The sequence below is a fragment of the Hirundo rustica genome, chromosome 4 (genome assembly GCF_015227805.2).
Source record: "Hirundo rustica isolate bHirRus1 chromosome 4, bHirRus1.pri.v3, whole genome shotgun sequence".
Classification (NCBI taxonomy): domain Eukaryota; kingdom Metazoa; phylum Chordata; class Aves; order Passeriformes; family Hirundinidae; genus Hirundo; species Hirundo rustica.
Genome location: NC_053453.1, coordinates 63,807,670 through 63,820,178, shown reverse-complemented (window position 1 = coordinate 63,820,178; position 12,509 = coordinate 63,807,670). Strand labels below are relative to the sequence as shown.

General features: G+C 43.0%; 1 protein-coding gene across 3 annotated transcripts in view; it reads left to right on the top strand.

The window, feature by feature from the left end:
• The window catches only part of TRIM24 (tripartite motif containing 24), a 55,142-nt gene extending 47,343 nt beyond the window's left edge, over positions 1–7,799 (top strand). For all 3 annotated transcript variants that reach the window (XM_040061317.2, XM_040061318.2, XM_040061319.2), the window contains exons 15-19: positions 101–396; positions 3,374–3,506; positions 4,495–4,569; positions 5,716–5,865; positions 6,901–7,799. In XM_040061317.2, the coding sequence (XP_039917251.1) occupies positions 101–396; positions 3,374–3,506; positions 4,495–4,569; positions 5,716–5,865; positions 6,901–7,110 (864 nt within the window). In that variant the 3' untranslated portion in view covers positions 7,111–7,799. The remainder of the gene's footprint in view (positions 1–100; positions 397–3,373; positions 3,507–4,494; positions 4,570–5,715; positions 5,866–6,900) is intronic.
• The last annotated feature ends 4,710 nt before the right edge of the window (positions 7,800–12,509 follow it).

The window sequence follows — 12,509 nt, the reverse complement described above, 5'->3', positions numbered from 1 at the left end:
CTGGCATGTAAATCTGTTATTCAGGTCAATTTGCACGTTGTTAGGGTCATGTAAATTCACATAAATACTGTCATCTGACTTCCTTTGTTTCTTCCTGCAGTCCATACTTACTTCCTTGCTCCTGGATACCAATCACAATTCCACTTCTGATGAAGCTATGCTAAGAACAGATGCACCAGACAGCACAGATGACCAGCCAGGGGTACTGCAGAACACATTCCCTGGGAAAACAGGATGGATGGGATCCTCCCATGCTGGTGAGGGCAGAAAAGAGGACGATCCCAATGAAGATTGGTGTGCTGTATGTCAAAATGGAGGGAAGCTCCTTTGCTGTGAGAAGTGCCCCAAAGTATTCCATCTTTCTTGTCATGTCCCTACACTGATGAGCTTTCCAAGGTAATTGACTCTTTCAATTCCATCTAAAATTGCACTAGAAGACATTAGACTTGTGTCGTGAAACCCAGGATAAGAAGTTTCGGTCTCGGAGAAAGAGGGGTGTCTTTTTTAAAGTCTTGTATCCAGGAGTTTTACTAGTTGGAGAAAATCTGAATTTTCATGACACTTCAGCTTAATTGTCTATTTTTTTACAAAATCTAGTAAAATTCTTATTTGACAATTAAACAAGATCACATTTAGGGCGTGTGTTATTAAACTGGAACACAGAATTACCAATCCGTCATAAAATGTTTTAAGGGTGACTAAAAATAGTTTCTTAATAATAATGATTAAAACAAAAAAAAAAAAAAAAAAAAAAAAGGAGAAATGTCTACAGGAAAAATCTGAATTACTATAGTATTAAATAGATTACTTCAGTGCTAAACATGGCTACACTCCAAGCATGGGATGTGTGGTGACTGACATCTTTTATAACATCTCAGTGTTGAAACAAGCATTAAGCTTTCTTGATTGGCTGTTCCAAAACCATTGCTCAGTTTCTTGCCTTTCAAAACAGAGTCTTAAATAGATTATTGTTATAAGCATTACCAGCGTTTGCTTCTGGAATTAGTGTCTTTGATGAAAATAAACGACATTTTGCAATGCCCCAGCTTAGAAATGTCATGCAATAAGCTTGTTTGCATTAAAGGATAAAAACATGGGTCATAACATGCTCGTTGGTTAATGCTTTTATAAATATTGGGTTTTCTGATTAAATATCAGCATAGTTTACTGGCGTAAAGCATTTGGACAATAACTTAGATTAGCACGTTGATATATCTGTGCTCCTCTGAACATGTATACTTGTGGAAGTATCTCTTTCTTTTAAACTTCTTGAAACTTCAAATCCCTTTTTGTTTTTTTTGTTGTTAAAACAATGCTATGTTATAGCTTTATGCCATAAGGAAAACACAGTAAGGTTACAGTAAGCACTTTTTTAATGAATATTCTTTCTGGCAAGGAATCAAAAAGTAATCTTGAAGCAGGTAGATAACTATGCATTACAAGACTTGGTTTCCACTAAAATTAAATAGTCAATAACAAGTCTTTAAAATGCTTCATTTTTACTGGATCATTCAGTGGAAACTGAGGTAATGATGTCTGGGGGCAAGGGAGCCAAAAGCCACTTTGATATGAGGTGTTCAGATCTGTAAAAGTGTGTATTACTACAACTGCATTGTGTTCCTGGGATCCAGAGCACACTTAGCTGAAGTTTCCTCCTGACTTCTGATGTATCAGATTTTTGTTCTCTTCTCTCTGGGCTTGCTTGCCTTTTTTTTTTTTTTTTTTTTTCCCAGCTGTAAGTCTGCCAAAAAACCTTCAGTCTCTTAGCATTGCTTCCTTCAAACACACATAATAATTTTGTTATTTTTGTGTCAGTCTGCTGCTTTCATGGTTGCTTTTTGTTCCTGTTTCGGGTGGGTAGAGCATTTTCTTAGGTTCATAGAGTCACAGGGTGTTTTGGGTTGGAAGGGACCTTTAAAGGCCCTCTGATTTGAACCCCGCTGCAATGCTCAGGGACATCTTCAACTACGTCAGGTTGCTCAGAGCCCCATTCAATTGAATGTTTCCTGGGACAGGGCATCCACCACCTCTCTGGGCAACCTGTGCCAGTGTTCCACAGTTCTCACTGTAAAAAACTTTTTCCTTGTATCCAGTCTGAATCTACCTTCTTTCAGTTTAAAACTATGTTCCCACATAGATTCGTCAGGCCATGACATCTTTTTTCTTCCTTCATTCCAACCTACCACATTCTTTCTGATTCTTGGATATTTTAATGCATCGTTCCTCTATCTAATTTGTTCCTTGTTTTCTTGTATCACCTAGATTTTTAGGTCAGGGCCTGTATCAATTTTTTGCGTATCTGCCACATAATTTCTGTAAGGCTAGTCCAGGCACGCAGGTGACACTGTCATAAGTTAAGACAGTAGTAAGAAAAACTTCTTGAAGCAAGATGCCACCATTCACTACTGCATGCTAAAACTGGCAGATGGTGAAAATCTTCAGATCACTCAGAATAGAAAACAGTAAGAATTTCTTTTGAAATTTGTGAAGTCTTCTGCCTTACTATTGAAATGAAGTAAAGGGTGCTGCATAAACAGTTTTCCGTTTATAAAGACACTGTTTCTAATAAAATGCCTCTGGGTGAATACATGCAGTTGATCTCATAACTGGTTAGTGCTGGATTCTGTCTATTGTGTGACAATTCAGCCCTCTGGTGGTTATCTGCAGGCTTGCAGGTTTCTTTTTTCTGTAGAAACTATATTGAAAACATAGACTCTTCGTAGTGTTTTCTAAAGTTTCAAGTTCATAAATTGTGTTCAACAATCAGTGGACATAGCTTGCAGAACTAATTATTTTATAATCTTATACTGACCTTTAAATCTCCAGTATTGTCTTATACAAACTGGTAAAATCATGAACATCTGAAAGCTTTACAGAGTGAAATATTTTCAGTTTTACAAAGAATCTTGTCTACGGTAATCTCTGTAGATTAGTAATATGCTGTAGATAAAGCTTGTAGAGGGTTTGTTGTTCTCAGTATCTAATGCTAACACTTTTCCTTCTTTTCAGCCCATATGACTCCTTCAGTCTCTCTGTAGTTCTACAGGTTGTACAGGTTGTACAGGGCTCTCCATAGTGCTATCCTTAAATCCTGTGAGCTCAAGTGAAAAAAATCAGCACTGACAAAGGTAGAGGCCATCTGTCTGTGTTTCTGTTAGGACACCGTTAATGACACCAGTGCCACTAAAAGGAAACAAAGTTGTAGTATACCTTTTTTGCCAGCTGTCACAGCCTTTTGTACCACTAAGAAAGCAACAGAGATGCAGAGAAAATCCACCCCACAGATGAGGAATTTACCCAAAAATATGTGGAAAGCCTTCTGGCAAAGGAGTGCTCCCTCACTGAAGTTAATGTGTCTGCTTGTCTTCTTTAGTGGAGAGTGGATTTGTACATTCTGTCGGGATTTGTCCAAGCCAGAAGTTGAGTATGACTGTGATAAACCTGCTCACAGCTCTGAAAAAAGAAAATCAGAAGACACCATGGGTTTGGCACCCATAGACCGCAGGGTAAGGATAAAATTATTATTTAAAACTTCTAAGCTGAAGCAATCTTGAACTGTTAGAAACTTTTGTCAGTATTTTACCTGTTTTCAGTTGGCAACTTGTGTAAATATGTTGAAGTTAGTATTTTCTTTGGGGTCTTAGTCTACATGTAGAATTTATGGAAGAGTAGTAGAGAGAAGACTCTGTCAGGTACAAGCAGTATGACACTGATTACGTGGATGATGAGGATGAGATTTATTGCTAACACGATATTTAAATATTGCCAATGCAGTGTATAATACAAGCAGGTCTGAAGGGTTATAACACAGGTTCAGCTGGAAACTTGCAGGTTTGCAGAAAGCACAGTTGCAAAGCACACATGGAGCTACTTTAGGATTTTATCTCCACCTGTTACTCACCTGTCCAAAACTGAGTGTTCCCATCCTCGGGCTGGCTGTACCCTGCAGCTGTCCCTGCTGGGGTGGGATCCTCCTGGAAGCTGCTCTGCAGCCTCTGGAGATCAGTTTGCTCAGCTGGCCCAGTCTCCAGGAGCATTCTTTACCCTTCTGCAGGCCCATGTGTACCAAGATCAGTCACAGCCATCACCACTCCCCCCTCGCTGGAATGCATTAATTATGCAAGCATCCAGACAGTTCCTCCTGCAATTCCCACCTGGTGTTCTTATCTTTGGACAAATCATATTGCCCATCAAGAGTAGTGTATGGGTGTGGAGGACAGACTGTCACACCATTATTGACATGTGTTCTATTTGTATTTTGCATTAAATTGAAGTTATAAAGCCCTATAAAGATTCTGATAAGGAATCAGCAAGCATAAAATCACGAAGAAGTACTTTCAGAATCTCTTTCAAGGCTCAAGATCCAGTTTGATATATTTGTATAAACAAAGAAAAAGGGGGAATACTGAGTTCTGTATTTTCTGTAGTTTGTGATTTTAGAGTAAGCCGTGTAGGATTCCTGAATTACTTGGGTATCTATTTTTCTTGACACAGAAGTGTGAAAGACTGCTGCTATACCTCTACTGTCATGAAATGAGTCCTGCCTTTCAAGATCCAGTTTCTCCCACAGTACGTACCTCACTTCTTTCTGTTTTATGTCAGCAGCATATTTGCCACATTTCTAATGGCATTCTAAAGTCCAGTATCGTAAGTGAAATTCCACAGACATTCAATGCATTAAACATGTTTAGTTTTATTCAAACTGTCTGAAAGGGGAAGTTAAAAGTTGAAGCATTGGGTTGGCAGGGGATTTAAAAGTAAAATTCCACAGTAACTGATTTCACTTAATACTTCAAAAATAGTTACAAAAAGTAAATTCTAACACTGCTAACTTCATACCCTGAGTTACATCACTGAGAAGATAAATTGGGATATATTTGGGGGTTTTAAATATTACCTGATTTTGGGAATTGAGGTACTCCAAAGTACTAATATGAAACTCAATTTCTTATTGACTTGAAATTTTCAGTTTAAAATGGTAAACAGTACCTGGGTGCATTAATTAGAAGTCCAAGGATACAAACAGCTACTACTGTGGTCAGATGAAAAGATGTTCTTCAAGACAAGTCAGTGGGGAAAGAGTTCATTAAAAAGTACTGTGTCCCTATGCAGCTTTTATTCCATTTGAATAAGAATTCTGAAGAACATTCCGCAGAGTTTAATAGTAAGAAATATCACATGAGATTAACTGATTATTCATATTATGTTCACGTGTTAATAAATTCAGGTATTAAAAATGTACATCTAGTTAGGAGAAAGTGGTTTTCATTCTTACTTACTTTCTTATTCTTTCTAAAGAAAAAAAATCTTAATCCTACAGCCACAATTTGCATATGAAAACCATTGGTATCTCTGAAATTTGCCACCATTTCAAAGGACTTATTTCATATGGTGGTCTTGAGAATAAAACTTAAAAAACAGCTTGTTTGACTAGACCTGAAAATAATGTCCAAACCAACTCATTGACTCTATGATATTGAGTTAGTGGGGTTTTTTATGTGTTTCTCTTTGATTTTAAAATAGACATTGGAAAGAGTATATTTTAGCCAGCAAATTGTCATACATCACTGTTAATCCAGAAACTGTCTGCATGTATGTTAAAAGTGCAATTCTTCTATCTTTGAGTTGTACTTTGAAGATGTACAAATCTAAAGGTTTATAAAACAATAAATTATGAACATTGCATTTTGGACTTTTTTTTTTTTCTCCACTTAGGTCCCTGATTACTACAAAATAATCAAAAAGCCTATGGACTTATCAACTATCAAGAAAAGACTTGAAGTGACCAATTCATTCTACACAAAGCCAGAAGATTTTGTGGCTGATTTCAGACTGATTTTCCAAAACTGTGCTGAATTTAACGAGGTCAGAAAAGTTGATACTTTATCAGGTTTTGTTGGCTTACCTGCTTTCAGAAAAATTGTGATGGGGGTAGAACTTACAACAAAAGAATTTATTGTATTAAACTTACTTTGATGATGAGATTGCAGTGAAAACAGATCAGATTTGACACTGCTGTGTTCTGAGATAACTCTGCAGTGGAGATCTTGCCATAGAAAGGAGGAGGATGGTAACAAACATAGCTGAATGGCAGGACAGCAGCTAAAGAAAAGGACAATTTTTTATCATTCAGGTTAATGGGGTGGGCATTATGATCTAAAAATTGGTTTACTCCTGCTTGCATCAGATCTTAAATTCAGTGTGATTTTCATCCGGGAGCTCTCTTATGATTCAAAGTTGCATGTCAAGTAGTTGTTATTGTCCCCCACTGCACATAAGGGAACATGTGGTGAAATAGGGATGCAGGTTCTGAGTGGACCACAAAATGAGAGAGAATTACAATGCATATAAAGGCTTCTCTGAGGGGTTCTCATCCAGTCACCCTCAATAGCTAGGAATTACTCCTACACTGGTGATCTCTGCTTCAGGAATCTGATAGCTGTGGTGCCTATGGATGACTTTAGGACTGCTCAGTCTTCCATGTTACAGTCATTGTCTACTGAGTAGTATTTTCACTGTTACTAAAAAGATCTGTAAGCTAGAGAAGTTTCTAATACCCTGAGGGCATATCTGTGTTTCACAGCACAACTCTGTCCCCCAGCTCCCACCCCTGTCAAGATTTAAGAATTCTTAGAACCTTTATGTAGCTGTGAGAACCCAGGCAGTGTGGCTTTTGTGAGTGGCTTCTGTGGTCAACTTGTGTGTCAGAGAAAAAAATCATTGGGGGCTGTTGGCTGGAAGATCTGCCCTCGCTCTGTTTTGTGCTACTTGGGGCCCTGTGCTCCATAGCTATTCTTGCTGCTGAGTGATGGATTTTTGTAGTTTGTACCTAAAAGACCTAATGTCATCTAAGTACAAAGCTATTTCATGATGCACTGATGTTGTTAATTCACCCAACAGCCCAATTCGGAAGTGGCTGATGCTGGCATGAAACTCGAAGCCTACTTTGAAGATCTTCTAAGGAACCTTTATCCTGATAGAAAATTCCCTGTACAGCCAAACAGCCAGAGTGAAAAAGATAATCCAGAACTTACTGATGACTCGGATGATGACTTTGTACAGCCCCGGAAAAAACGCCTCAAAGGAGAAGACCGTCAGTTGCTTAAATGAGCCACATGTGTTACTACAGAAAGTTTTTTAAAAACTGAGAATGTTCATCACTGGTATCACTGTTTTGACTTGTAGCTTTGTGAATATTTACTAGCCTTTCTACCCCATCTGAAACACAACTCTAATGGAGATCAAGGCATGTGAAAAGCTTCTCTGAAGTTCAAACCTTTTATCTCTTTTCTGGAGCAGCTCAGAAATTGCCCTTTGTGTGGGGTGACAGCTGTTTAACTTTGCTTTGAAGAAGAGGTTTGTATAGAATTGAACTTCAAACACGACATGGGTGCAACATGTGGCTTCCTGAGTTTGAAGAAAATGTGATCTCACCAGACTTTTAATTTTACCAAAGGCATGTGGCTGGCCGTAATTTGATCTCTCTGTACTGTATTTAATACAAGCCATGGAAAAAGATGGTGTGATGTTATTGTGCTGCAATACTAATGGGTATAATGAAAGTGTAGTTGCCCCCAAGGAAGTTATTGGAAATTTTAAAATGTAAGGGAGAGGGTATCAAAAATAACTTAAAAGGAAGATGAATTTGTGTGAGAGTTTCTAATGGCAGAAGTAAAGGGCAGAATATTTTGGTTTGCACCATTTTTCTCACCAGCAGGAAACAATGTATCTGTACTATTTTGTTTAACAGGTGTCTCAAGTGTGATGTACCTCTGTTTAATGAAGTTGGTGGGAAAGTCTTGAGTGGAAAAATGTTTGTTTGCAAAACCAGTCATTTTTGTGAATTTTTAAAGAAGGGAGAAAAAGCATCCTTTCTGTCCCCACCTTCCACTATGCCAGCTTGCTCCAAGTTCTGTCCAGCCTGGCCTTGGACACTTCCAGGGATGGGGCAGCCACAGCTTCTCCAGGCAGCCTGTGCCAGGGCCTCACCACCCTCACAGGGAAGAATTTCTTCCCAATATCCCATCTAATAATCCCATCCCTCTGGCAGTGGGAAGCCATTGGCCCTTGTCCTGTCACTGTTCAAGCTCTTCCCCCAAGTCCCATTCCAGCTCTCTTGGAACCCCTTTAGGCACTGGAAAGGGCTCTTAGGGCTCTCCAAAGCCTTCTCTTCTCCAGGCTGAATATTCCCAGTTCTCCTAGCCCTTGGAGCACTTCCTGTCCCTTCCTGGCCTCCTCTGGATTCCCTTGAGTCTCTCTCCATCCATCCCAAAGCCCCCACAGGTTGCACAGACAGAAGTTGCCTACAGGAGGAATCTGGCCTAAGGGAAGAGCACACACAAACCTTGCCCTGTTGGAAACGCAGGGCCAGGGAAGAGCAGCCTGAGCTCCCAGTGCTGCTGGAAAACATTTCAGGTGAGGAAGGAGACAGCAGCTCCTCCTTGGCTTTAGACACAACCAAAGGCAAACTCACTGATTAGAGGCTGAACAAAACAATATATTCCAGTCCTGCAGGGAACTGACAGGGTGCCAGGTTCAGACAGCTCTTCTTAATGAGACAGAATTCTAAAAAATGAGGGAAAATCTCTCTCTTTTCTTCAGAAATCTTGGAAAGTTCACTTCCAAACCCGGAACCAACCAGGCCACACCAGTTTTTTTCCAAGACAAAGATGGACCTTTTAACAGCCTCAATGCTCATTTTCCACCATCAGTTACTCTGTGGCACAAAACCTTCATCAAAGTACTTTCAGTTCAGAGGCTCGATCTGCTTCCTTGTTTACACAAGCTCACACTTTGGAAATTATCACATCTCGAAGTTCCATCAAGTTCTTCCCAAACTCCACATGAATCCTCTGCTGGAGGAAACACAAAGTTTTCAGCTTCTAATCTTTCAAAACTGGAAATCCTGACCAGCAAAGCACATGACCATCCAATCTTCTGTAGCTGGCTCTAGTCTGGTAAAAACCCTTCAAGCCAGGCTGTTTTTTCATGGTTTTCTGTTCTAATCTAAAAGATTTATAAGCTTTACTACAAAAGAGTTCAAATCCACAGCAAAATACCTAGAATCCAATTATATCAGCAAAATAACTTATTATTTTCATGCAGCCCATCACAGGTCCTGGTGGGACCATGAAGTGTGGAGCAGGGAAAGAAATGGGATAATTTCTCTTCTCCAATTCCAATGTTCTTGGTGAGGCTGGGAAAAATAAGGAGAATTTAGTTTACATGAGAAGATTGGAGACTGTTTTTAGTGACTGGCAGACAACACTCATAGGGGAACATTTCCACCTCTCTCAGCACTGGTAAACCATAAATAGCATGATGGAATCTTGGAACAGAAAAGAAAAACTCCAAGTGAATTGTTAATTTGCCAGGTTGACAGCCCTGGGGCAGACATTTTCCCTGCTGTGCTCCTGCTCTTTTCAGAGTAGCCTGAAGAAGTTTTTCAGCCAGAAGAACCCATATTAGCACAAAAAGCCACCCCTCAGTACTACAGTTATTTTCACCTCTGCCCTTTGCCGCAGAGAAGAGTACTGAAAGCCCCAGCAGGAGCACAACCTTCAGCACAGGTCCCTTTGCACAGTCCAGGTAGACACAAAGGACACACGGGCCTCAAGCTCCTCCCTCCTGACACAGTTACCTTCTGGAATAAAACAACAAAAACAACAACAAAAAAAACCACCAACAAAAAATCCTGACCTAACTCAGTCTTTCCTCCCCCTCCCTGCCTTCAGGGCACTGCTGGGCAAGGGCAGTGCTCCCTCCCTGGCCTACTGGGTTTGGTTTGACTGCTCCAAGCTCTCCCCTAATGTGGAATTACAACTGAAATATTACACATACAGCAAACCCTTCTTGAATTCAAAGGATAACGCTTCACTTGGCTGGAGAAGAAAAAAATGTGAGATCTGTTAAATTTCCCTAAGTCAGGCATCACAAAACAAAATAAAAAAGCTTTTCAGTTGGGTCAAAAAGAACCCTTCATTCCACTTTTTCACCATTTTCAACAGTCTACCATAAACATTTTGTCTCTTTTCAAACAAAAAAGCCAATTCAGCTTTGAGAACCATATATTCTGGTGTCCCAAGCTAACACATAAATGTATTTCTCACTGTGCCCCAAATACACCTTAGAATAGAAACATCCAAACTCACTTTTCCTGGGAACCTGCAGAATTCTATGCCAGCAGCTCAGCACTACCTGATGAAAACCCCACAGATTTCCAGTGGGTTCTGCCTGCTCGAGTTTTCAACTCCCCTTCCCCGGGCTCTCCCTGTCCTGGCATCTGGGGCAGTTGTTTCCAGCGGGCAGGACAGGGAGGGGTTCACACCTCATCTTTCCCTGAGCTGCCACAGGAGTCCTTGGGTCCTGCTGTGTCAGCCCCTCGGGCCCTGCAGAGCAGCATTTCCTTCCTTCCACCCTTCCAGAGCTGCCTTACAGCCCCCAGGAATGCCCCTGCCCAAACCCCACCGCTTTGGTTCGCCTGCTTGTTCCCAGCCCCAAGGGATTTCACTGAAACAAGGGCTGAGAGCCTTCCTCAGAAAGATTTAAGTGCGTCTAAGCAACCCCTCGGATCAATCCCTTTCTCTCCCTTCCTTCTGCTCATCTCCTGCCCCACACGCAGTGCCCGCCTGGCCAGCTCCTCCATGTGGTTCCACAGAATTCCCAGCCAAACAGGAGATCCTCATCCCTCCCTCGCTGTGCATGTGCTGTGAGCGCCACAGAGCAGGAGAGAGCACACCTGGAATGCTCAAAAACTGCTCAGCTTTGCCGCTTCAAGGACTTTCACACCCAGGGAACTGAGAGGTCCCAGACATGAACATCACATTTGATACAAATCTGATAAAGATTTGATTTGGCTGCCAGCGCTAGAGCTGGTTTCCCACACAGACACAGGAGGCTGCTGTGAGCTGCCATTTCAGCAGCTCCCGGGGACACGAACACCACCCACACCTCCCACCTCCTCAGCCCCGAGTCCATCCAACACTCCCGGAGAGCTGCTGGGAGCTGGAATTCTCCCTGCTCCCCCCGCCTCCGGCTGCGGCCCCGCACCTCTCACCTCCTGGAAAGAGGAGCTGCATCCTGCTGGGCGCTCCCAACTCCGCTCACCCCACAACTCCTTCTCCCACATCGTGAAATGCCACAAAGAACCGCGCTGAAAACGCTGGGTCGGCGCTGGCATCCCGTTCAGGCAACCGAAAGGACAGAGCACGCTCCTTCCGGGCCGCCATTTCCCCGTACGCAAGGCGCATGCGCACGATGCCGCTAGCTTTGGAAGGGCATAAGCGGTGTTCCAAACCGCCATCTTTGGTGTGGCATCACATTCTTCTGCCTTTTGTCGCCATCTTGGGCCCTGGCGGAAGCTGTTTTCGGCTAAGCTGCCAATCTTTGGTGTGGTACAACTAAGGCCCCCACGCCTCACACAGGCGTCTGTCTCAACGGTTGCCTGAAATTCCTCCACCACCACCACCACCACTCCCCCGACTCCGACCCGGCGCTTTCAGCGTTATTCTTCGCGGCGTTTCCCGGTGTGGGGACACGGATGATGGCGTCAATGGCGCCGGGGGCTGGCGGGAGCCGCCCGAGCGCCAGCAGGCAGAGACCAGCACGCCTCTGTCACGGTCCCGCCATTTTGAGTGTGGCTCCACCCCGACCGGCCATATGCGGTACTGTCACGTGATTTTTGCCACTTTCACCATCTTGGGAGTGGCACTCTGCGGGTCCCCGTCCGCGCTGCCATGTTCAGAGTGGCACACTCTGAACACACAGCTCTCTCCAGACCGTGCCTGCCCCGTGTCCCTGGCCCGTCCCACGGCTGTCACTCTTCTCAGTCACCGCCCCTCAGGGCGGCCGCTCGTTTTATCGCCAGGGCCTCGCTGGTGACCGTGAGTGTTTGCGTTCCTAGCTCTCCTTCACCCCTCCACTCTATTTACAGCGATCGCCTGGCTCGGTCCCGGCTCCTGCCCTTCCCAGCCGGCGGTGTCCGGTGTCCCCAGCGGGGGACAGCGGGGAAGGGCAGCGAGGGTGAGGGCGCTGTGCCGCTCTGTGTCACCGGGCAGCGGCGGCGCCGCGCAGCTCGGCCCAGGGCTGCGAGAGGGAGGAGAGGGAATCTGGGATAGAGCCCTTTTTATTTCTTTCACCCCGATCATATTATGTTTTCAGGCACTTGATTGTCTCATTCATATAAAAAAAAAATGTTTTGTCATTACTTTCAGACCCTACAGATCTCTATTCAGTTTCTTACATTCCTGTACATAATATAGTAGATAGGGTTTATTTCGAAATGAACTTGTATATAAATTAGTATTACTTGTCAATATACATATAAATGAAAAAAAACCTGAAAGGTTTTAGTATTCCTCACACACCCCCTCCCTGTGAATTTCCGAGCAGTTCTGGGTCCCTTTGGGGGAGGGCACGCAGCATGACCCCCCTCATTCCCCCCTCACCTGCTCCTGCACTGCAGCGTGGCTCTCCCAGGGACACTGGGGTGCCCCAAATGACATCAGAGC